Source organism: Oncorhynchus nerka, linkage group LG22, assembly GCF_034236695.1.
Source record: "Oncorhynchus nerka isolate Pitt River linkage group LG22, Oner_Uvic_2.0, whole genome shotgun sequence".
Taxonomy (NCBI): domain Eukaryota; kingdom Metazoa; phylum Chordata; class Actinopteri; order Salmoniformes; family Salmonidae; genus Oncorhynchus; species Oncorhynchus nerka.
The window spans coordinates 73,334,954-73,361,658 of record NC_088417.1 but is presented as its reverse complement, the minus strand read 5'-3'; the positions used below and the strand labels follow the sequence as shown (position 1 = coordinate 73,361,658).

The following is a 26,705-nucleotide window of genomic DNA, read 5'->3' as shown; positions in this document are numbered from 1 at the left end:
CAGGAAACAGCAGAGGGAGCACCCTCCTATCCACATCGATGGGACAGTAGTGGAGAGGGTAGTACGTTTTAAGTTCCTCGGCATACACATCACGGACAAACTGAATTGGTCCACCCACACAGACAGCATGGTGAAGAAGGCGCAGCAGCGCCTCTTCAACCTCAGGAGGCTGAAGAAATTCAGCTTGTCACCAAAAGCACTTACAAACTTTTACAGATGCACAATCTAGAGCATCCTGTCGGGCTGTATCACCGCCTGGTACGGCAACTGCTCCGCCCACAACCGTAAGGCTGTCCAGAGGGTAGTGAGGTCTGCACAACGCAAACTACCTGCCCGCCAGGACACCTACACCACCCGATGTCAAAGGAAGGCCATAAAGATCATCAAGGACAACAACCGCCCGAGCCACTGCCTGTTCACCCCGCTATCATCCAGAAGGCGAGGTCAGTACAGGTGCATCAAAGCAGGGACCGAGAGACTGAAAAACAGCTTCTATCTCAAGGCCATCAGACTGTTAAACAGACACCACTAACATTGAGTGGCTGCTGCCAACATACTGATGGTTCATTAAAGCCACACCCTCAAGGACTGAGGGGGTTTTAAAAAGAGCAAATGTATCCAATTACATTTTCACATTCTTTATGATAAATCTTAGTTCTCAAGAAAATACTTTCAATGAGAGTAACATACATTTTTTTTCTTTTCGTTTTGTTGTTACAAGAAACCTTGTTGAGATGCTAAGCCTGGTTGATAAGCACATCAGCTGCTGTCAATGACGGTGAATCGATCGTCAGTCAGTGTCACAGCTTTGAAGCTGTGAGGCTGATGGGTTGTTTGGTGACCATGAGGTCATTCATTTGGTTTTTAATCTTGAGTTTATGTATGCCTTTTTGTAGTTTCATTGTTTATATATATTTATTTTGGTCATCTTTGAACAACTAATATTCTGCTTGACCTGGCCGACCAAGATGTCAAGAGAGACAGAGCTGGTCCTGGACCTAAGGTAAGATTGCTGTCTCCCTGGGCACATGTGTATCCAACAGTCCTCCAATGCTGATTTCCCACATAAATGCACATATTCATTCAGGTTACAGACCATGTAACTAGGCCTAGGACCCCTAGACAAACCAAGTGCAACAATATCCGTAGGCTAGTTACGGGTTTCGTAACAGTGTTTTATTTTGTGGCAGGATCAATGGCAGAAGAGGAAGCGAGACATCCCACTTCCTCTTCTTTTCTGGTTCATATACGGTCAATGAACTAAGTAGACCAGACCCAGCTGCTATTGTATTGGTGCTTACAGGAGAGCCACCCCTTACGCTGAGTAGAACTGTGACAACTTCTTTCAATGGTAAACAACCCTACTACACTACTTGATACGTTTGGTGGCTACCGCAGCTCGTGAAGTCAGTCAAGCTAATAAACTCATCGGGTGGAGTTGTCATCTTTACCCTCCTGATGCATCCTGGTAGAATCATAAACTTTCTAACAATCAAAACTGTTGGCTATTTCCACAGACCTATTATTGGTTTGCGTAGGGTAATGTGGCTCAGTTGGTAGCGCATGGTGCTTGTAACGCCAGGATTGTGGGTTTGTTTCCCACGGGGCACTAGTATGAAAAATGTGTGCACTCACTACTGTAGTTCTCTATTTGGCTGTGTTCAAGTGCTCATTGGAAAGTTATTTCCTCTCACTCTGACGGCAATGAAAAGGGACAACTTTTTATTAAAATGTATTTGTAGATAATTTTTTTTCACAATGTGATCCAAAATACTGTACAACAACAAATAAGCAAAATACGTATTCTTTGTCTTAACATCTAGCAACATGTTGACATCGCATGGAAGACATCACTTTTTACCAGTGAAAAATAATTTCAAAGACTCTCCTGTCACCAATTTGGTTGTTAAAGGTCCAATGTAGCCATTTATATCTCAATATCAAATCATTTCTGGGTAACAAATAAGTACATTACTGCGATTATTTTACCATTTTAATTTTAAACAAACAGCTTCTTAGCTAAGATCAATTTCTCAAGCAAGTATTTAGCTGGGACTATCTAGGAGTGGTCTGAGTGGGGTGTGGGAAACTAAACTAGCTGTTATTGGCAAATAGGTTTGGAACTCTTTCTTATTGGTTTATTAACTAACTTGCAGCATGGAGATGTCAACAGGCAGGCCATAACTCCATTCCACGTAAATAGGATGACATTTCAGGTGGTCTTTTTAAACCGATCTTATACTAAAAGGACATGATCATACTTTTCTCTTCACAGTATTATTCCAAACTCTGTGTGTGTGTAAATATATATATATATATATATAACAGGGAAATCAAATTTGACTGCACTGGGCCTTTAACAGGGTATTGAATCAGCATGACATAGGCTGAACTAGAAAGGCCAACAGTTTGAGTCATGGCTAGATTCAACCATATCGCGGAAGAGCTGCGTTATAATGCAATTAAAATTTCCGTTTGAGACACGTGTGAACGCAGTCTCCGCAAATGCAGGAACATTGTTTTTAAATGGCAATCGCGCTATTGCACTGATCTTCCACAATACGGATTTCATCTAGGCCATACTCTTCCAAAGGCACAGTGGCTGAGAAATGGGACTTGTGTCTTGCTGGCATTATTGATAACCGATGCATGAAGTTACTTTGACATTATCCTGAGATATCAAACATGACGTAAGCTCCCCCCACTACACACAAACCCTTCACTCACACACACCATACAAACCCAGGTGTGGGTTTTCTGAGCAGTTTTTTGGTGTTCCTTTACTTCAACCTACAGTAGCCTACAGTATATCTTCCCTGTTATACACACAGGCCCTAGAGGTGGCAGTATAGCTTCACTGGACTCTAGTGCCTTAAGGCTTGGCTGGTATTCAAGCATAGCTTTGTAGGTCGCTTAACATTTGAAGATAATTTGAGTTGATATCTGCAGCATATAACGTGAATGCGATCACAGCAAACACGGAAACATTGCCTGTAAAAGGCACATTATTGGTGACAGTGCACTACAACCAGCCTTGTATTGAATCCCAGCCTAAGCCACAGGAAGGACATTCACTCACTCTTCATCTTCATTGTCCAAATCATTCCACAGCACTTGCGGAAGCAGACTTTGCAGCATTTAACGGTGACCATGACAACAGTGAGAATTATAGTAAGTAGCAGAGCGAACACGTCCAGACTGTGGTACTGGATCCAGTTCAGGTCGTGAGCAGCGGGTCTCAGGTGGTCGGCTCCTCCGTGGCGCATCACAAACTCTGTCCAGAACACGGCCAGGTCCAGCGGCTCAATGGGACGGTCCTTATGCACCGTTGACAGCTGTAGCATCTTCTGCTTGTAACTGAGGAGGAAGGATGGAGAACATGAGGAATGCATCAAGGTTTGCCATCTCTTCATAGACCACTCATGGCTGCTAATACTGTACCAGTGAAGGAAGTGGGTTCCTCTAACGAGGAACTCCGACTGTCACCTCCAATAATGGATTGGTGACCATATATTTGTACTGAAATGCAATGTGTGTGGATTTAAAGTTAGGATTTGGTCTCTATGGTGTTTGCACTGCTTCTTGAGTTCACAGTATCTCCTATTATATAAAGACATTTCCATCTAAAAGGATGCATGACGACCAACATGTGAAGTTCATAGGAGCATGTCAAATGAAAGCTAAGCGTACATTTTTTTTATTTTTAAGTCAAGGCATATATACATTCTTCAACCATTTTCCATCCAAATAATTAGGAATAAGCAAACACCTATTTCTGGTAAAACAGATGGAAAAGGGGTCTTAAACATCATCTACCAGAAAAAGTCTTAGAAATACATCAAAACACAATGTTAAATTACAGAACCCTGCCAATATCAACACTTATTTGAGTGGGTTGGGGGGCTAGGGTCAGTCTTATATCTGGAGTATTTCTCCTGTCTTATCCGGTGTCCTGTGTGAATTTAAATATGCTCTCTCGAATTCCCTCTCTCTCTCTCGGGAAGACCTGAGACCTAGGACCATGTCTCAGGACTACCTGGCATGACTCCTTGTTGTCCCCAGTCCACCTGGCCGTTCTGCTGCTCCAGTTTCAACTGTTCTGCCTGCGGCTATGGAACCCTGACCTGTTCATTGTGATTACTATTATTTGACCATGCTGGTCATTTATGATAATCTTGGCCATGTTCTGTTATCTCCACCTGGCACAGCCAGAAGAGGACTGGCCACCCCTCATAGCATAGTTCCTCTCTAGGTTTCTGCCTAGATTCTGGCCTTTCTAGGGAGTATTTCCTAGTCACCATGCTTCTACACCTGCTTTGCTTGCTGTTTGGGGTTTAAGGCTGGGTTTCTGTACAGCACTTTGATATGTCAGCTGATGTAAGATGGGCTATATCATTTCTCAAATAATCAAATGTATTTATTTGTCTTCTGTACGTTTAAGAAACATTGCCTTGTGCCTTAATTCCGTTACCAAAAACCTCATGAGGGAGGATAATGAATTCATAGAAGTAACAAGTAAAGGTAGACTTACCAATTAGTTTGTGTTTTTAGTGGTATCAAGTGATTAAAACTCTGAATTCTGTTCCCAAACCGGTAACGGAATTACAGAAAGAAAATTAACGGATTTTCAATTAAATTGGCTAACATGCTAAATCATAGTAGTCAAACCACAGTTGGGTCACATGCTACTGTCCTCCCTTTCACTGGCATACTTTGTTCAGCTCAAATGTTTTCTGTCGTCTGATGGTTAAAGCAACACTGTGAAAACAGTCTGGACAACCCCGCAATCTCACTTCTCTCTCTCCTATAACATGATGTCCTAGTATTATGTTAGCATGATGTCTGACCTCTTGTCATTGATGACCTTGTTGAGGGCCTCCACCAGTTTGTCTGAGGTGACGTCGAACACACTGAGCACCTCCCCTACTCCCCTCACTGCCATGCGGTGTACGTTGTCACCCTGGTCACCAAACAATGGCAGCATCACCATGGGAACGCCGTTACAGATCCCCTCGTAAATACCGTGGGTTCCTCCGTGGGTGATGAAGGCCTTGACCTTGGGGTGGCCTAGAACATAAAATCTTATGAACACATAACATTCACCACAAGGGTGTTGACATCAAAATAAAGGAGAAGATGAACTATTTATCTTACAACATAAACAGTGTGTTGGGTTCACTGAGAAGTGCCTAACTTCCCCTATATGGTTTATTATAAATATATAACACTAACTGATTAAACCAACCCAGCAAATCATTCTGAGGAAGCCACTTCATCACTCTGACGTTGGCTGGAGCATTCTCAGGCACCACCCCTGTGTACCTCCACACAACCTGAAAAACAGAGACAACAGTTTATTTAGCTAATCAAGGCTTAGATTCAATAAGATCAAGTGTTAATCGGCAACAGACGACACCCGCATAGCTGTTGTTTTGGCAGTGTCTGGGGGTGTAAATCACTGGTAACTGTGTTTGAGCTGTCAAAGTGGTGAGGAGCTGCTCTTATGATCATTGGGTGGATTCGATTATGCTGAGATGCAGGGCCTGGCAAAGGACCATCGGGCAGGGAGAAGTGCCATTCTCAAATCAAACAGTAATCTGTGCCACTGTCATTTTGTCAACAAGACAGCATGGTGGATTTATGGGAACATTGTTTCATTTAATGACATCTGCTTTCATATTGTTAATGGGATACAGTTTTACATTTATTTGGTCAATTATTAAGCATCCTAAGCATTAGATTTTTTGAGTTGAGTTATTTTCATTTTGCCATTTTGTTTTCTTTCCACGTTCATTTTATATCCTGAGATTTTAGTGTTCTGTTTTTTTTTTTTTAGCAAGGGGAGCATTGAGTTTTCATTATTGGTCAGATATATCAGAAGACCATCTGCAAATAAGTTCAGTTTATATTCATGTCAACTTATACCGAGACCTGTTACGTTTGGGTCCAGTCTAACTATTTCTGCAAGCGGTTCAATTGCCAGAGCAAAGAGAATTGGGGGAGAAAGAGAAGACATCCCTCTTGTGCCCCTTTCAAAAGCAATTTTATCATATAATGTATTTCAGCTGGAACATGTTCTTATATGTGTTTGTTAGTGTTTATTTCTAATAAACCCTGTTTGATTATGTATCAAGTCTGGTAAGACTTTTGCCATTCTATTGCTTATGAGCTTTGTTATTTTGTCAGTTTATTAAATGTATGGTTCTGTAATTAACAGGGGACTCTCCAGATTTTCCTGGTAGTAAATATAACTGAAATAATTGTTTGATACATGAAACTAGGAAGCACTGAATCGAGTGACGTGTTATGTGTAAAAAGGTCTTTACTTTGTCCCAAAATTGTAAATATAATTCTATGGGAAAGCCGTCCATTTCTGGTGCTTTTCACAGCATTAATGTTTTAAGTGTCTACCGAGTGATATTTGTATGATTGTGGCACATTATTTCTACAGTCTTTTAAAGTGTGTGTTTCGTTGCTGACTTAGCGGGGACATCATTTTTCAGAGAAATGTTTAAAAAATAAACCAAACTAATAATTAGATCAATATCTTTCAATGTAATAATAGAACTTATGTTCTATTTAAGTGATAATGCCCTCGAAGCCGGTGTTTGGAGGATATATTGGCACGATATAACCATGACAAAATATCCTCAACACCGGCATTGGCGCATTCACTTAAATAGAACCTGTTGAGTGCATTATCATTTTTATACAACGGGTTACCAACATTTTCATTAACATTATTTTGATGAATTCATTCGTAATATTTAATCATTCCACGAGATATAGTCCCGACACACATCTAGGGTTATATCGGTTTGGATGCCAGAGATGCAACCCAGTAGTTGTCTTTTTGTTCTGTATCCAGTCGTTCGTCCTAAAAGTTCTATTGCCATTCTGGCTGGCCACGTTCTTATCCCTTGCTTGCTAGCCAGCCAACTACGGCTCTTACAGTCACGTTAAACAGTGCAACCAAAATAACAAAGTAGCTGCATTTGCATTTGTTTGAGCTGTTTTCTAGTGACATTTATTTGGATACATCCTTAACAATGAGCTAATGAGGCACGATTTCACCTGGCATAGAAAATGTGCTCACCAGTCAGTACACTGTTGTTTAGAGGAGCTAGCACAATCACTTCAAACTGAAGCTGGAAAGACTGCAAACTAGATGCACTTCGTTTTACATTTTTTCAATTTACATTTCTCTGTATATATCCATAAAAATTATGCCAGCTGATTCATGATTTCGACTGGCTGAGAAACGCTGCCTAAAATAAAATAAAAGGAGAGCCGCACAGTGTAGGAGCTCAGATGCAAAAAATCTATTGTCCAACGTTTCGACAGAAGCCGTCTTCATCAGGGTATAATGACAAACACTGCAGGGTAACTCGCTTAAAAAAATATATATATATGTCAAGACACACTCAGTTGTCTGTAATCGTGGCCTGGTGTCATTAGTTAATTCTCATTAAAATAACATACAAAAAACAAATGGATAGTGTACGATCATAGATACAACTTGGCTACAGAAGCCAACAACCATTTACAATAGCAAAATCACAAGAATGGCTTCAGATCAAAGTCTACGTTGAGACCGAAGGGAGCAAGGGTCTTTAAATTAAAGATCCAGGCGGGCTCTCGTTTTAACAATAAATTGTCGAGGTCACCCCCTCTCCTAGGGAGGGTGACATGTTCGATGCCAATATAACGTAGAGACGAAATCGAGTGGTTTGCTTCCAAAAAGTGTGCCGCAACTGGGTAAGTCGAGTTTTTGCACCTAATGATGCTCAGAGATTCGTACTTTTAATTTGCGCTTTGTTTTACCCACAGTTTTACCACAAGGACAAGTTATAAGATACATAACTGCCTTAGTGGAGCACCTGATATCACCTTTTGATTGGTGATCTGTTTCCCTGTTTGGGGGTATTTGAATGATCTACATTTAAGTGCCATTGCATTGAGCACAGCCATTACACTTGTAGTTTTCATCCAGTAGGTGCGCAAATTCACGTTGTGCAGGGATATCTTGGGGTGGTAAATCAGAGTTTACCAATTGATCTGAGATTTCTGCCCCTGCGAGAATACAACCAAGGGAAGGTCCGAAAACACATTACCAATACTATCATCGGATCTTAGAATGTGCCAATGTTTGAATGATTCCCTTAACTTGCTCAGAGCACTTTGAATAGTGGGTAGCTAGAACGCAAGGATGCTTCTTTTGCGAGACTGACCTTAAAAGGTCATGTCTCGTTTTGTTTAGAATTTTCTCAATGGCAGTATTAATCTGACAATTTTTGTATTTTACTCCTTGAATTTTCTTAGTCTCAGCCATATTTATGTCAATCTGTTTTTTTACAAATTCTTTTGACTCGACAGAATTGGCTGTAGGGCAAACTGTTTTTCAGGGGAAGTGGGTGACCGCTATCAGCACTCAACAAACTGTTACAATCAGTAGGATGCTCAGAACAGGAGTTAAGAAAAGCATGGAACGCCTGGAGCTGTTTTACATCACCCCTCCATAGAATAAAAATATCAATATACCGTTTCCAAATAATGATGTTAGGCAAGAAAACAGTTTTGAGAGGATTGAAAATAGACGGTTTCTCCATGTAACTCAAATTACCATAGTAAGGAGCCATGGGGGATCCCATAGCAGTACCCTTCATCTGAATAAAGACATAATTTAGAAACATGAAGTAGTTGTGTGTGAGTACTATTTCAGCCAATGTTATAATGCATGCACTGGAAGGTAATTCCTTAGGGTCATGTTGCCTGCCTATCTCGTCCCGACACGTTCATTACTATGGGACTATAAGGGCACAGGGCGAGACCCAGATGCAGACATGGGAGGCAGATGGTTTGAGTCTCTGATATGAATTATAATCCAAAAGGCAGGCAAGAGAAGGGTCGTGGACAGGCAAATGATCATAACAAGGTCAGAGTCCAGGAGGTACAGGGTGACGGGCCGGCTCGAGGTCAGGACAGGCAGTACGGTCAGGCAGGCGGGTTCAGAGTAGAGGCAGGAAGGGGTCAAAACTGGGAGGACTTGCAAAAACAGAGAAGGGGAAAAACAAGAGCACGGAAAAACATGCTGGTTAACTTGACCAGACGAACTGGCAACAGACAAACATGGAACACAGGAATAAATACCCAGGGACTAATGAGGAAAACATGTGACACCTGGAGGTGGGAGGAGACAATAACAGGAACAGTGTGTCTTATACGCTTTCTTCCCAAACTACAATTAACACAACTCCCTAATGAAGATGGAGCATATTGAGCCTTCCTTATTTTGCAAGGATTGATAATCTGAAATCAGAATAGTAATAGCTTTTATTATGAATGAGTTAAATGTTTTAGTAATAGTGGTATTTTTCTAGAGTTCTATGGAATTGTCTGTGATCAGACACTTTTGTATCTGGGTAGTATATTAAACACACAGTACCAGTTGAGTTTGGACACCTACTCATTCAAGGGTCTTTCTTAATTTTTACTATTTTCTACATTCTAGAATAATAGTGACGACATCAAAACTATGAAATAACACATGGAATCATGTAGTAACCAAACAAGTGTTAAATCAAAATAATATTTTTGATTCTTCAAAGTAACCAACCTTTGCCTTGATGGCAGATTTTCACACTCCTTGCATTCTCTCAACCAGCTTTACTTGGAATGCTTTTCCAACCGTCTTGAAGGCGATCCCACATATGCTGGGTACTTGTTGGCTGCTTTTCCTTCGCTCTGCAGTCCAACTCATCCCGAACCATCTCAATTGGGTTGAGGTTGAGTGATTGTGGAGGCCAGCTCATCTGATGCAGCATTCCATCACTCTCCTTCTTGGTCAAATAGCCCTTACACAGCCTGGAGGTGTGTTGGGTCATTGTCCTGTTGAAAATCAAATGATTCTCCCACTAAGCCCAAACCAGATCGGATGGCGTATCACTGTAGAATGCTATGGTAGCCATGCTGGTTAAGTGTGCCTTGAATTCTAAATAAATCACTGACCATGTCACCAGCAAAGCACCATCACACCACCTCCATGCTTCACAGTGGGAAGCACACATGCGGAGATCATCCGTTCAGCTACTCTGCGTCTCACAAAGACCCGGCAGTTGGAACCAAAAATCTCAAATTTGGACTCATCAGACCAAAGGACAGATTTCCACCCGTCTAATGTCCATAGCTCGTGTTTCTTGGCCCAAGCAAGTGTTGTCTTATTGGTGTCGTTTAGTAGTGATTTCTTTGCAGCAATTTGACCATGAAGGCCTGATTCACGCGTCTCCAATGAACAGTTGATTTTGAGATGTCTGCAACTTGAACTTTGAGCATTTATTTGGACTGCAATCTGAGGTGCAGTTAACTCTGCAGCAGAGGTATGTCTGGGTCTTCCTTTCCTGTGGCAGTCCTCACGGGAGCCAGTTTCATCATAGCGCTTGAAGAAACGTTCAAAGTTAGACATTTTCCGGATTGACTGACCTTCATGTCTTAAAGTAATGATGGACTTTCGTTTCCCTTTGCTTATTTGAGCTGTTCTTGCCATAATATGGACTTGGTCTTTCACCAAATAGGGCTATCTTCTGTATACCCCCCTACCTTGTCAAAACACAACTGATTGGCTCAAATGCATTAAGGAGGAAAGAAATTCAAAAAAAAATACCTTAACAAGGCACGCCTGTTAATTGAAATGCATTCCAGGTCACTACCTCATGAAGCTGGTTGAGAGAATGCCAAGAGTGTGCAAAGCTATTATCAAGGCAAAGGGTTGCTACTTTGAAGAATCTCAAAATCAAATCAAACTATATTTTATAATGCTTTTTTTTGTTTACTGTGTTATTTCATAGTGGTAGATAGGTCAACAACAAAAAAAGAGTGCAATTAATAACTTCACCTTGGATAGTGTATTAATACACCCAGTTACTACAAAGATACAGGTATCCTTGCTAACTCAGTTGCCAGAGAGGACGGAAACTGCTCAGATTTCACCATGAGGCCAATAGTGACTTTAAAACAGTTGCAGACTTTAACTTCTCTAGGGTATGGGGCAGCATTGGGAATTTTGGATGAAAAGCATGCCCAAATTAAACTGCCTGCTACTCTGCCATAAAAGCTAGAATATGCATATAATTAGTAGATTTGGATAGAAAACACTGAAGTTTCTAAAATTGGTTGAATGCTGATTCAGGTGCCACCTTCCGGAGACACCTGAAACCCCACCTCTTTAAGGAATACCTAGGATAGGATAAAGTAATCCTTCTCACCCCCCCCCCTTAAAAGATGTAGATGCACTATTGTAAAGTGGCTGTTCCACTGGATGTCATAAGGTGAATGCACCAATTTGTAAGTCGCTCTGGATAAGAGCGTCTGCTAAATGACTTAAATGTAAATGTCTGAGTATAACAGAACTCATATGGCAAAAACCTGAGAAAAAAAATAAACCAGGAAGTGGGAAATCTGAGGCTTGTAGTTTTTTAACTCAGCCCCTATTGAATTTACAGTGGGATATTGGTTATGTTGCACTTCCTAAGGCTTCCACTAGATGAAACTTGTTTGATGCCTCTACTGTGAGGTGAGGCCGAATGAGAGGGGATTGAGTCAGGTGTCTGCCAGCAGCCTCGACATCAGTCTCGCGAGCTCTGTTCCATTGCTTCTCTACAGACAAAGGAATTCTCCAGTTAGAATATTATTGAAGATTTATGTTGAAAACATCCTAAAGATTGATTCTATAATTAGTTTGACAGGTTTCTATGGACCGTAACGGAACTTTTGGACATTTCATCTGCAACTGGTGGACGTGCTTCATGAGTGTGGATTTGTTTACCAAATGCACTAACAAAAAGGATCTATTTGGACATAAATGATGGACATTGTCGAACAAAACAAACATTTAATATGGACCTGGGATTCCTGGGAGTGCATTCTGATGATCATCAAAGGTCAGTGAATATTTATAATGCTATTTCTGACTAATGTTGACTCCAACATGGCGGATATCAATTTGGCTTGATTTTGTCATCTGAACGCTGTACTCAGATTATTGCATGATTGGCTTTTTCCGTAAAGTTTAAAAAAAATCTGACACAGCAGTTGCATTAAGAAGATGTTTATCTAAAGCTCCATGTATAATATTCGTATCTTTATCAATGTTTATTATGAGTATTTCTGTAATTTTGATGTGGCTCTCTGCAAAAATGATTGCATGTTCTGGAACTACTGAACATAATGCACCAATGTAAACTCAGATTTTTGGATATAAATATGAACTTTACCGAACAAAACATACATGCATTGTGTAACATGAAGTCCTAGGAGTGTCATCTGATGGAGAGTGATTTAATTTGATCTATATTTCTGCTTTTTGTGACTCCTCTCTTTGGTTGGAAAAATTGCTTGGTTTTTCTGTGAGTTGGTGGTGACCTAACATAATAGTTTGTGGTGCTTTCGCTGTAAAGTATTTTTTAAATCAGACACTGCGGCTGGATTAATGAGAATGTTATCTTTAAAATGGTGTATGTTTGAGGAATTTTGTACTGTATGTTTGAGGAATTTTAATTGAGATTTTTGTTGATTTGAATTTGGCGCCCTGCAGTTTCACTGGCTGTTGACAGGTGGGACGCTACCGCCCCACGTACCCTAGAGAGGTTAATGGCTGTGATAGGAGAAAACTGAGGATGGATCACCAACATTGTAGTTACTCCACAAAACTAACCAAATTGACAGAGTGAAAAGAACAAAGTCTGTGCAGAATAAAAATATTCCAAAACATGCATCCTGTTTGCAACAAGGCACTAAAGTAATACTGCAAAGCATGTGGCAAAGCAATTACATTTATGTCCTGAATACAAAGTGTTATGTTCGGGGCAAATCCAATACAATACATTGCGGAGTACCACTCTCCATATTTTCAAGCATACTGGTAGCTGCATCATGTTATGGGTATGCTTGTGCTGGAATCGGATAAACTTTGATAATTGAGATAGGAAATTAAAGAGACTGGGTTATGTCAGAAGTTAATGGTTCTCTGAAGAAAAACAATGGACATCTATGGATTAGATGAAGGAATGTGTTGCGGTCAGGAGGTGAGGACAGATTCTCTTAAGGCAGTAATAAAGGTTTGTCATCCCGTTACCCTCTGTATTAGCTTCCTGTGGAGCCATAAACTGTAAGGATGTGTTTTAAGTAGGATGTATATAAATGTGAAGAAAAATGTTTTGCTGTCTCATTACAGCTGTACAGAACCTTTAGGAATAATTAAATGTGGTTAAAGCTTCTCTAGTGTCCGTGAGTTATTTACTCTGAAAAATAAGAACCTAACACTTGTAATCATTAAGAATACTGAATGGAATATAAGCACAGGCAAAACCTGGTTGTTTGCTTTCCACCAGACACGAGGAGATTAATTCACCTTTCAGCTGGACAATAACCTAAAACAAAAGGCCAATTCTACATTAGTTGCTGACCAAGAAGGCAGTGAATGTCATCCACATGTACTGATAACATTTTTACAAATACTGTAGTACTTGTATCTGTACCCATTGAATGCAGTGGCAATATCCAGGAAAGCCAAAGTAAAAAAAAAAAAATACAAATCTGGGCCTAAAATAGTGTAAGATATCATACAAAAGATTTAGCTGTGACTTATGTGGATGTTAAAAATATTTGTTGGTCTGATGTGATTTAATAAGGAACATACAGATGCTGCACTTGATGAATTTATGAAATTGTTTCTTCAATTATTGATAAACATGCACCTGTTAAGAAACTGACTGATAAAACTGTTAAGGCTCCATAGATTGAGGAATTGAAGAAGTGTATGGTTGAAAGAGATGGGCAAAAGGAGTTGCTACTCTGACTGTCTGATTTACTGCAGATGGAGGAGTTATGGGACTAAACTCAACAAAAATAATAAAGTATATTATGAAGTCAAGATCAATGATAAAGAATGATGGGAAAAAATAGTACTTTAAAATAAATTATGGGCAGAAAGACATTCAACTCCATCTTTTATCGAATCAGATGGCTTCTTCATCACAATAATTTTGATGTTGCCAATTATCTTAATGATTACTTCATTGGCAAAGTGGGCAAATTTAGGCAGGAAATGCCAACAATGAGCCATCACTCTCATGTATAATTTTTCTTTTTAAAATCATTGCAGGTTTGAATTTTGTAAAGTTTGTGTGGGAGGTGGAAATATTGTTATCGATCAATAATGACAAAACTCCTGGCATTGACAACTTAGATGGAAAGCTACGGAGGATGGTAGCTGACTCTATAGCTACTCTTATCTGTCTCATCTTAATCTTTAAGCCTGGTGGAAATTATTTGACCTTAGGCCTGGAGGGAAGCCAAAGTCATTCCACTACCCAAGAGTGGTAAAGCGGCCTTTACTGGTTCTAACAGCAGACCTATCAACTTGCTGCTAACTCTTAGCAAACTGTTTGACCAAATACAATGCTACTTCTCTGTAAATAAATGAACAACAGACTTTCAGCATGGTTGTATAGAAGGGCACTCAACATGTACTGCACTGACACAAATTACTGATGGGTTGAAAGAAATTGTGGGAGCTGTACTGTTAGCTCTCTAGGCCCTCTACTCTTTTCTATTTTTACCAATGACCTGCCACTGGCATTAAACAAAGCATGTGTGTCCATGTTTGCTAACGATTCAACCATATACGCATCAGCAGCCACAACTAATGAAGTAAATGAAACCCTTAAAGAGTTCAGTCTGTTTTGGTTGTATTTGGTAGAATCGTTCTAGACCTCAGCTGAATCTGGTAATGAATGGTGTGGCTGCTGAACAAGTTGAGACTAAATGACTTGGAGTCATCTTAGATTGTAAACTGTCATGGTGAAAACATATAGATTCAATGGTTGTAAATATGGGGAGATGTCTGTCCGTAATAAAGAGATGCTCTCCTTTTTTGACACCACAATCCACAAAGCAAGTCCTCCAGGCTCTAGTTTTATCTTATCTTGATTATTTCCCAGTCATATAGTCAAGTACTGCGAAGAAATACCTAATGAAGCTGCAGCTGGCCCAAAGCAGAGCGGCACATCTTGCTTTTCAATGTAATCAAAGGGCTAATATTAGTATTATGCACGCCAGTCTGTCTTGGCTAAGAGTTGAGGGAAGACTGGCTGCGTCACTTGTTTTTTATAATAAACATGTTAAAGTCCAAATTGTTTGCATAGTTAACTTACACACAGCACTGAAAACACTTACCCCACCAGACATGCCACCAGGGGTATTTTCAGTCCCCAGGTCCTGAACAATTTCAAGGAAACGTACAGTATTATACAGAGCCATGAGTGCCGTTCCATCTTATATAGCACAAGTGAACAGCAAACCTGGTTTCAAAACACGGCACAAGGCCTCTCCCACATGTGACCTACTTGTTGTATGTTTGTACTGACATGTATGTGTAACTGATAAATGCATGCACACACACACTACATGTCAATGATTTAAATGTATGTAAAGTATTTTGTCTTTCATTATATGTCGGACCCCAGTAAGACTAGCTGTCGCCATTGCGCGGAGATCCTAATAAAGCTAATAAAATGTTCCTGAGTGATAGAATTATATTTTTGACATATTGCTCGGCAAGACTAGCAATGATTTAACAACCAATTTGACAGAGCTTGAAGAATTTTGAAAAGAACAATGGGCAAATATTGAACAATCCAGCTATGCAAAGCTCTTAGAGATTTACCCAGAAAGACTAATCGCTGCCAAAGGTGATTCTGAAATGTATTGACTCAGAGGTTTGAATAGTTGGATAAATTAGATATGTCTGTCTTTAATTTTCAAGAAATTAGCTAACATTTCTAAAACTTGTTTTCACTGTCATTTATTGGGTATTGTGTGTAGATGGCTAAGAAAACATTTAGAATTCAGGCTGTAAAACAACATGTGGAATAAGTCAAGGGGTATGAATACTTTATGAAGGCACTACAGATATTCTAAACAAAGTGTTTTGATAACTTTCAAGTTTAACAGTTTCATGTACAATAAAGAGACTGGGGCGTTCTGCTCCTGATATGGTAAGAGGGTTCCCATAACACTGCTGAACAACAAATCCACCAGGTTTTGTAAGTAGTCTGTGAATAGAATAAAAATATCATCACTCAATAAACATACAGCAAAGAAAAATTACTTTTCTCTAGTTTGGAAGTAATTATACAAATAGTGACTAAGTACAGAATAGATTCAGGCCAGTGATGTTGACGTCGTTTCTATGCAACCAGGTGTGTAAAGTTACATTGCTGAATGCTTGCTGACACGCATTTGTAGCGTGCTCGCTAAAAAGACTGGTACTCGGGCTAGACAAATGCCATCCTTCATTTATTTTTGCGCTAGAAAATACACAATATACTTTTATGATAACAGGCATTTTGTTTTAGCACTAGTAGCAGACGAAGCCCCCGAAAGCTAGCTAACTAACCTAGCCATTGATCATAACTCCGAGATCCATTACAGTAAAGGCAGAATTCCGTCTGGGCCAGAGTTATCAAGAGAAAACCCAAATAACATTCCTGTTCTCAAAAAAGTATATTAGCCAGTGGTTAAGGGCGCTGTACTGCAGCGCCAGCTGTGCCACCAGAGACCCTGGGTTCGCGCCCAGGCTCTGTCGTAACCGGCCGCGACCGGGAAGTCCGTGGGGTGAAGCACAATTGGCCTCTAGCGTCATCCGGGTTAGGGAGAGCTTGGCCGGTAGGGATATCCTTGTCTCATCGCGCACCAGTGACTCCTGTGGCGGGCCGGGCGCAGTGTGCGCTAACCAAGGTTGCCAGGTGCACGGTGTTTCCTCCGACACATTGGTGCGGCTGGCTTCCGGGTTGGATGCACGCTGTGTTAAGAAGCAGTGCGGCTTGGTTGGGTTGTGTATCGGTACGGGAGTTGTAGCGATGAGACAAGATAGTAGCTACTAAAAACAAAACAATTGGATACCATGAAATTGGGGAGAAAAATGGGTCAAATTCAAAAAAAAGAAAAAAGGATATTAGCTAGCTACATAACTTGCAAATCCAGGTTAGTTATATCTTTATCCTAATTTAAATGAATTAGCATACGTTCGCTAATAGGGAGCTTAACTAGCCAATTCAAGTTGAAACCATATCGATAGCAAGCTGACTGTTACATCCCATCAAATTGTACAGTCAGGTATAACTATGCAAATTTTTCTCTATGACATTACACATAAAGAGAGGATATGTATTTAGCTAGTTACATCACAGTATCATAGCTAGCTAGCTACTCACCACACACGTCACAGTCATCTTGTCATATGTAATCCATTCCTTGCAATATTGTTGAATGCATTAGAAGTTTGCAAGTGTGCATGCGTTACACATGGCAGCTGGGGGCGGACCACACCTTGTTGTCTCTGGGCAATTGGACATCACTGACAAAATTTGACATGTAAGTAATCTAAAACCTACCCATCCATACCCGTTGTGACCCATTGACTTCCAAATCTAGTTTTGGGCGAGACTCACTTTATGACCAAAATTATCCTCTTTACACATTGTAATAAATGTTGACACTATAATGAATGTTTCTGATTCCTATCGATGCCACATAGGCCATTTATAACCAGGGAAGTTGGTTCTAGGAGGCATTTCCTCTTTAAATGGTGGAAGCCCTCAATGGAAATGTCTACAACAGAACAGTTATTTCCATCTAGAGTGCTCTTTTATCTCTATGATTGACACTTAAGACTGAAACTGCAGTTTGTTTTTGCCAAAATAAAGATGGGTAAAGTGATATTTTAAACATCTAACAACAAATAATCAACATTGAACATTTAACAGAAAACAATACATTCGATTTAAAGGTTTTTAAAATCAGGTTAAAAATCATGTTTTTTCATATTTTGTTATGCAAATAAAAATATTACAATTAATCTAATAGAAGGTTAAATCAAAATGATCACTACTGTGCATGGTTCTCCCTTTATTGCAACTTTTTTGGTATGTTTCAGTAGTGACACATTTAGTGGAGTGGTAAGGAATTCAGGTAAATATTTAAAATATGCTATACAAATTGTGTGAGTATATGTCTACCTGTGCTGAAAGTTTGTTAGATTTACACCACTTCTGTAGAACGACAGTGCACTACATTTGGACAGTTCTGGTCAAAAGTGGTGCACTATGTAGAAAATAGGGTACCATTTGGGATGTATTTGCATTGTCCTTACCCTCTGAGGGATCCTGCTGAAGGCATCAAAGAACTGCTTGGCTCTCTCCTCTGGCATCTGGGAGACCAAAGAGCCCAGGGTGAAGACCACGAAGCCATCCTCTCCTGACTCATCCACAAACTCCTGCAGGTCCTGAAGAGGCACGGGGGTGAATGGTTACTTAACAAGGACATTTTACATTTAACATTTGAGTCATTTAGCAGATGCGCTTATCCAGTGACTTAGTCATTGCATTCAACTACAGTGGCAAGAAAAACTATGTGGACCCTTTGGAATTACCTGGATTTCTGCATAAATTAGTCATAAAATTTTATCTGATCTTTAGCTTAGTCACAACAATAGACAAACACAATTTGCTTAAACTAATAACACACAAATTATTGTATTTGTATTGTCTATATTGAATACATAATTTAAACATTCACAGTGTAGGTTGGAAAAAGTATGTGAACCCCTAGGCTAATTACTTTTCCAGTCAGCTAACCTGGAGTCCAATCAATGAGACGAGATTGGAAATGTTGGATAGAGCTGCCCTATAAAAAACACTGACACATTTTGAGTTTGCTATTCACCAGAAGCATTGCCTGATGTGAACCATGCCTCGAACAAAGGCATGGTTCAGGAACACACACCACACACACAGGCATTGGAAGGAACACACACCACTTTGTGTGGAGGAAAAAAAGGCACGGCACATCAACATCAACCTTATCCCAACTGTAAAGTATGGTGGAGGGAGCATCATGGTTGGGCTGCTTTGCTTCCTCAGGGCCTGGACAGCTTGCTATCATCGACAGAAAAATGAATTCCCAAGTTTATCAAGACATTTTGCAGGAGAATGTAAGTCTATCTGTCTGCCAATTGAAGCTCAACAGAAGTTGGGTGATGCAACAGGACAACAACCCAAAAGACAGAAGTAAATCAACAGAATGGCTTGAACAGAAGAAAATACACATTCTGGAGTGGCTCAGACAGAGTCCTGACCTCAACCTGATTTTAAAATGCTGTGGCATGACCTCGAGCGGTTCACACCAGACATCCTAAGAATATTGCTGAATTGAAACAGTTTTGTAAAGATGAATGGTCCAAAATTCCTCCTGGACTGTGGCCATTATAATCTAACAGAGGAACTGAGGGGCCCTATTGTGTTCTTACAACATAAAATCTTCTTACAAGATAAAATCTTACGACCAATTTATGCAGAAATCCAGGTAATTCCAAAGGGTTCACATACTTTTTCTTGCCACTAAGTTTAGTGGGAAAGTTCAACCACATATCACAGTTATGCTACTAGATCCTTTGAAATATCTTCACACTATGCAATGGAATTGTATGTCCACAGGCAGAAAACGGACAGCAACTGGTGTGTACTCTTACTCTGAAACGTTCCCTCATAGTAGCCATCAACATTTCACATTGGACAAAATAAAACATGTAGGGGACTAAATCATATAGTTGACATTGGACAATATGTCTTAACTTCCATACATCAGTGTTACAACAGTAGTTGGTCTAGTTAGTAAAACATTGGCTGAAGAGTGAGGTTATGAAAGGAGGCCATGCTTTGAAAGCACACCCTGTAGTCATACAAGGTAAAGGCATACTAAATCCTAACCCCAACCCTACAGAAATATCCCTGCAGAGTAGTTTCCCTTCCTGAGGTTTGTAGTGTTGTAAGAACACAATAGGGCCCCTCAGTTCCTCTGTTAGATTATAATGGCCACAGTCCAGGAGGAAAGAATTGCTGTTCCTGGCTCAGGTTTCACTGGCTGCACAGAGCCAGTGTCCCACATGGCACCCCATTCCCTATATAGTGCATTACTTTTGACTAGAGCATATGGACCCGGTCAAAAATGGTGCACTATATCGGGAAAATGGTGCCATTTGGGATACAACCAGAATGTTTAGAGAAGAGCGAGGAATACTCTCCCAAAACTAATGTTGAGCAATACTTCTTTCTACAAAATATGAAGAACCACACACATCTCGATTTAACCAGAACTGTTTTCAGAAACTCAATTTGAAAGTGTAATTACGCAGAATTTCTATTGGTGCATTGATTCTTTTATGCCTAAAACATTGTCAGGATAACTTATGTTTCGCATGATTCCTATAGCACTCTGGCACACCAAGTGGTGCAGTGTTCTAAAACACTGCACTGCATTTCAGTGCAAGAGGCGTCACTGCAGTACCTGGTTTGAATCCAGGCTGCATCACATCTGGCTGTGGTTGGGAGTCCCATAGGGCGATGCATAATTGGCCCCGCATTGTCTGGATTTGGCTGGGGTAGGCCGTCATTGTAAATAAGAATTTGTTCTTAACTTACTTGCTTAGTTAAATAAAAAAATCCATTATCAATAGAGGAAAGTGAGGTAAGTTGAGCCATTTCTCAGATTCAGCATCACTCTGTCAAGGGAAATATACTATTCTTTCTAGCAAATATGTATATCGTTGTGTATATCGGGAAATAATCAGAATTAATGTAAACATTACAAATTTGAAAACATAGCTTGTCTAAAAAAGGTGGTCTCTTGGCACAACTTACCCCGGGGTAAGTTGAACCGCAGGACAGGGTAAGTTAAGGTGCCCACAAATTTCTGTCCTGAATGAAATATTATCACTACCTTTCCCAAACACAACATCGCAATGTTTTGTCTTTTGATCATTTTAAGCATCTATTAATACAGGCTTAATAACACCTAACAAACACTTTGCACTTTTCTTTGACCACTTTTAACATAGGCCATAGGCTCTGTTACCTCATATCCAATCGATAATGCCTTGCATTATGCCTGGGAAGAAAACGCATCAATTTGTTCAACCTGCCATTGGCTCAACCATTGGCTCAACCATCGGCTCAACTTACCCCAAGTTACAAGGATGTAATTTCATGCTAGGTCTATAAGCTCCTCACATTGAAGCTTATAAAGACCCCAACTGATGTATAGAACAATCTACTTTGTTTTAGATAGAGGTTCCATGATGCCTGTAACACAATACATTCAATTGGCTTGGGGGAAATTCATTTTTTTGGACTTAACTTGCTTACCACTTTTTCCATGTGGTTTCTTCCTTCAGATTCATTAAATGATGACCTCTTTCCTAAATATTTGGTAAAATGCTTAATTTTGTGTGTGTGTTTGGGAGGAAAAGGGTGGCTCAACTTACTCCACTCTCCCCAATGCATGATACTTAGAATTGACAGGAAAGTAGCTGGTTCTCTAGATCGGTTCACAGATTTGAAGGCAAATTAGGTTGGAATGCATGTTGTATAACGTAAGGAGGAGCTGAACATGGTACACAAACATTGAGCTTTGTCAAGTCAATCCTCATGGAGGAAACACAGATCAGGTTACAGCCGGTTGTTAATTGAGTGTCTGACAACACCCCCCAAAAAAAAAAGTGATTCAGAGAACACATTAGAACATAAAGATCTTGAAAAGGGATATTGTCCCAAATAAGAATTTGATATCTTGAAATATGTAAACAAGTTGAAAGCTTGCTGTATTTTATTCAGAGGAATCATTGCTGTGGTCCAACTGCCACTGCAGTGAATCTATCCCTTAAAGGAAAATTCTACCCTAAAACTGTACTTAGTTATTTCTTTAATTAGTCCATTGTTGATATAGTCCCAAAAATTATTTGCATGTCAGTAATCAAGTTTTCAAGATGTATAACTTTCAAAACACAGAAATACAGCTGGTTTGTGGCATTTAACGTCATATGATGCAAAACGCGCACACCGGCTGTATTTCTGTATTATGAAGGTTAAATATCTTGAAAATGTGATTGCTGGCATGCAAAACATTTTGGGACTATATCAAGAATGGACTAATGAAACAAATACCAAAATAGTTTTTGGGTGAAGTTTTCCTTTAAGGTTTCTGTACCTGGATCCATACAACATATAAGGTGCACAACTCCGCAAAGTGGAAGTTTCTCCACTTGTTTGTTTTAAAACATTTTTACAAGAGACTCACCGGTGGCAGTGGAGCTCTTTTACCACAGTTGATGCCTCCTATGTTGACCATGTTGGGCATCCTGGGTTTGGGATATTCAAAGGAGTAGTCATACCTCAGCAGCCAGATAGCACCGTTTCCCAGCAGCTCCCTGTACGTCATGTCCTTCTCCAGATACCTACTGGTCAGCTTGTCAAAGCTGGCAAACATGAATGTACACAGGTAGCTCTCCAGACCGTACATCATCATGTTCTTCAACCTCCCTAGGAAGTCCATGTGGTCAGTGTTGCCTGAGTGGAAGCGTGGTACATAGGAGGGGGGAGTGGGGCACTGGGCAGCCCTGTCATCCAGCCCACAGGGGATCCCCCTCAGGAAGTACACTGCTGGGATGTTGAAGGAGTCAGCAATGATGGATCCACAGGGTAGGAAGGGATCCGTCAACATCAGCTGGAACCCTTCTCCTCTGAGACGCTGCATCAGGGATTCATCATACAGCAGACCCTCACAGCCTTTCACCTGCATGGTGGTGAAGTCAACCAGATGCTGCACGCTCACAAATATATCCATTACCTCCGGCATCTTGAGAAACACACCGTCCTTCAGTTTGTTGACGCTCTCGTCCAGCTGGGCCTTGCTGTAAGGGACCCTAAAAGTCTCAGTCCTGTAGTAGTCAGAGCCCTGGATGAGGATGGACGTCTCAGGGACCAGCACCACCATCTCATGGCCCCTGGCCGCCAGCTCCTTCACCAGCAGCTTCATGCTCAGCCAGTGGCTCCCATCTACAGGCATCACCAAGACCTTGTCCCCCTGGACGGTCCCCGGACACAGGGCCAGGCAGTACAGCAGGGCCAGCGATCCCTGTCCCAGACACTGCCCCATCTTCAGCCCCGTCCTCAACCCCAGCACAGGAACATTCTCCCCCCAACCCATGCCTCTCTGCCTTTCAGCTCAGTAATGCGAGCTGCTGTGAGAAGGGACAATACCTCCCTGAGATCTGGCACTACTGAGAGTGCTACTGAGAGGGGGCTGGACCTCAGAGTAAACTGTGGATGGGTGGGTTGGTGAGTGTCTCCCTGCTCATTCTCGCTGCCTCTATGGGCAGGCTGTTATATAAGATCAGACAGTCCTTCCTGTGGGCTAAAGTTTATCTGTAGGCTGAATGGTTCATGATTCCTTAAGATCAATTGAGAGAGGTACAAGATTGGCTCGCCAGTAATCTCTTGTGACAACCTTAACAGTGGGTTAGCTGAGTTGGTTCTAGGTGCCGAGATTAGCTAGCTAGTGACTTATAAAGCAATAGTTTTGAAAGCAAAACTATACCAGAGATATTTATGATCAATTCGATTTTTTTAACAAGTACTGAAACAAGAAAAGTAAACATGGCTAATTTAAATGGGCTGTTTTCTTATTTGAAGTGTTTTCTTATTTCCACAAAATAAACTATTTATTAATTTCCCATTGAGCAGCATGATATTGAAAAAAAAAGTCATTACAGAGCATGTAAGTCAAAGTTACCCGTACCATGGGAGGAGTCATGGTGGTATTCTAATCCTCAAGCTCAGAGTATGACCTCATGTTTCGTGAGGAATCTAGATCATTAACTTCAGCCCCTCCCCTTTATCCTCCCACCCAAAACACTGACATACTTTTCACATACTTTCACACACTTTCTCAAACACACATACACACACTCAAAAAGACCAGTGGCGTGCGAAGGCAGCTGTCTTGGGAAACAAACACTCACACGGAGATAACATATGATATATAGAGCAGTATTTCACCTACGGTTAAAGCTAATATTACTATTGACAAACCACCTTTATCACAGTGACACAAATACATTACATTTGTCCTCCTATGTTAATGAAGAATAAAAGATTTGTTTCCTTGAACATCAACAAAAATACATCAGTATTGAAAGAATGCTGAGTGTTACGTAATCAACCATATTTGAATTACAGTACATATTACAAGAAAATACAGTATACAGTGCTAATCAACTATTTTAAAGGTGAAGGACTGTAATCAATAATAACACTGTTATCCTGAGTACAGTCCCACCCACAGACTGAGCCTCTCTACACCACGTTGTATTTACTCCCTGAACAGGAACTGTTGAGGTGATCAACTAACTCACTGTGATGGTTTCTAATGACGGAAGCTAAATATAAAAATGACTTTCAGTGCCCATCATTCTGGATATGATCAGACAGTTTACTGGTGTTGTTACCCCAGATACACAAACAAACATGGTATCAGGGCACTACAGTGTAAACAACTAGCTGAGGAATACAGCCAGGCCCCAGGGACAATACAACAGTCAATACAGTCAATGGCCATCTGTTTTCACTGAGATGATGGTTCTTCAACAGAGTAAAGAGAGACCACACAGAACACCCAATTAACCAACAGTCTAATTCAGAACACACATCTGTCCATGCCCTGAGGCCAGGCTGGAGATTCTATTCTGGACGGTTCTAAAGGTTGGGCCTCTGTCTGTTTTTTTTCTTCCTAATGTGTGTACACAAACATAAATCGATGATTGAGAAGAAGCGAAGCGGGCTAGAAGTTTGGCTCATCTGATCAATAGACTGTGAATATGTCCCAAATGGCACTACTTTTGACCAGAGCCCTGTAGGGAATAGGGTGCCATTTAGGACACAATCAGTCACCATCTGCAATTGTCCTACACATCATTATATTATCTGGACTTTTTTTATAGTGACAAAAAATAATCAGTTCAGACTATTGTCTAATTGACCTTAGGGCTCGATTCAATCCTTACCTCGAAAGTTCAATGTGATTGAAATTGAAAGGTAATTTCCGATTGTGCCGACATATGCAGCATTTACAGTGATTGCAGTCTACATGAATGCAGGAACATTGCAATCGCACTGAACTTCTGCAATACGGATTGAATAGAACCCTTGGTTACATGCACTGAATAAGAATTCGCTCTGGATAAATGACAAATGTAAAATGTCTTTAGCTTATAGCTACCTCTGGCAGTTCATTTGGCTCCTCAAAGTTCATTCCTCCGATCATCACCATATTAGGCATCAGAGGCCTGGGGAACTCGAAGGTAAAGTCGTTGCGCTCCAGCCACAGTGATGCCTTCTTCATCAGCTCTGGGATGGTGGTCTCTCTCCCCAGGATCTCTGAGGCGATGACGTTGACATCAGAGTACAGGTACCTGCAGGACAAGGGTTTGAGGTCAGGGCAGCCATACTCAATAGGCGGACCACGGACCGGATCTAGACCCAAAACGGGGTCAAAACGGATCGTGGGGTCCTAACAAAAAATATTCGGTCTAGATTTATTTCCTTCGCTCCATGGCATAATGTGTAGAATTGTAGGAAACTAGCAATAAAACTGCAATTTTTGTCTGCCAACAAGAGGGGTGTGAACAGTTTGGGATCGCATGGGTTGCGAGGAGCGGGTTTGTTACTACACTGATAAATATCCATCCGGACCGTTGCCACCTAGGAAATATGTCTGACCAGACCTTCTGAAATGGTATTTGAGTACCCCTGTTTTAGGGTTAGGGTTGACATCAGAGTACAGGTACCTGCAAGCCAGGGGGCGGAGCAACGCCCAAAGGAAGTTGACGCTCCTCTGCCTCAGGGTCATGTGATCAGTGAAGTGAGTAAAGCGTCCAGGGGTGTAGGAGGGTGGGCTGGGGCACTGGGAGGCCTCAAAGTCCATTCCACAAGGCAGGCCATTGTGAATGTAGATGGCAGGCAGGGAGAGGAGTGCTCCTACAATCACGCCCAATGGCTCAAAGGGGTCAGTCAGTATGGCATCAAACCGCTGCTCCCTCAGAGTCTGCATCATGTCCAGGTTGGATAGCAAGCTGTCACAATTGTTACGGGTGTAGTTCCTGAGAACCGTCAGGGTCTGGTAGTAGCTCCACATCCTGCTGATGTCGTTGGAGGTGTCGGAGGCCATGAGGGTGTCCAGGTTGGCCCTCTGAATGGTCTGGAGCTGTGTCCGGGTGTAGGGCACGGGGTAGGTCAGTGTGATGGTGTGTTCCGATGGACCCAGAGAGCCACTTACCTCTGGAATCACCACCACCACCTGGTTTCCGCGGCGACCCAGCTCCTCCACCAATGGTTTCATGCCTGTCCAATGGCTGCCGTCGGCTGGGATAACCAGGAGTTTACCGGCCCGGCAGGACACCACCAGACACAGAGAGAGGACCAGGCCTGCTGCTGCTCCCCTCAACCCTACCCCTCCTCCAGCCATAACACAGCAGTACAGTACAGTCACACTGTAGGATAGACAGAACAGTATACCCAATTAGAGTAACTGAACTGTGCTTCCTAGCAGAGAACCAAGTGTTTAAATAGAAAAGGGTGTGTCCTTATCAGGGGCTGGCCTGATTCAACCGGCTGAAATCAAGACTTCACCACTAAACATACAAAACGTTGTTTGACAGTTTTTTTCATTGGCCATAGTGCCAAACAACAGTGAGCTGTGCATTCAGAAATGTGTTTACTACAACCGGGTGTCATGCTGTCAAATGGGAGCTGATGCAG

At 41.2% G+C, this 26,705-nt stretch overlaps 1 protein-coding gene across 2 annotated transcripts; it reads right to left on the bottom strand.

Annotated features, from left to right (window-relative positions):
• Window positions 1–1,707: 1,707 nt before the first annotated feature.
• Window positions 1,708–26,490, bottom strand: LOC115105666 (UDP-glucuronosyltransferase-like). 2 transcript variants are annotated; one of them, XM_029627946.2, is made up of 6 exons: window positions 25,736–26,490; window positions 25,168–25,360; window positions 18,209–18,340; window positions 5,246–5,333; window positions 4,848–5,067; window positions 1,708–3,357 (listed from the first exon to the last, which is right to left on the bottom strand). In XM_029627946.2, the coding sequence occupies exons 1-6, from the start codon at window positions 26,410–26,412 to the stop codon at window positions 3,072–3,074; spliced, it is 1,596 nt and encodes a 531-aa protein (XP_029483806.1). In that variant the 5' UTR covers window positions 26,413–26,490; the 3' UTR covers window positions 1,708–3,071. The 2 variants fall into 2 exon arrangements, with proteins under 2 accessions (XP_029483806.1, XP_029483805.1); XM_029627945.2 differs by lacking the exons at window positions 25,168–25,360; window positions 25,736–26,490 and adding an exon at window positions 22,189–23,207.
• Between the last annotated feature and the right edge of the window lie 215 nt (window positions 26,491–26,705).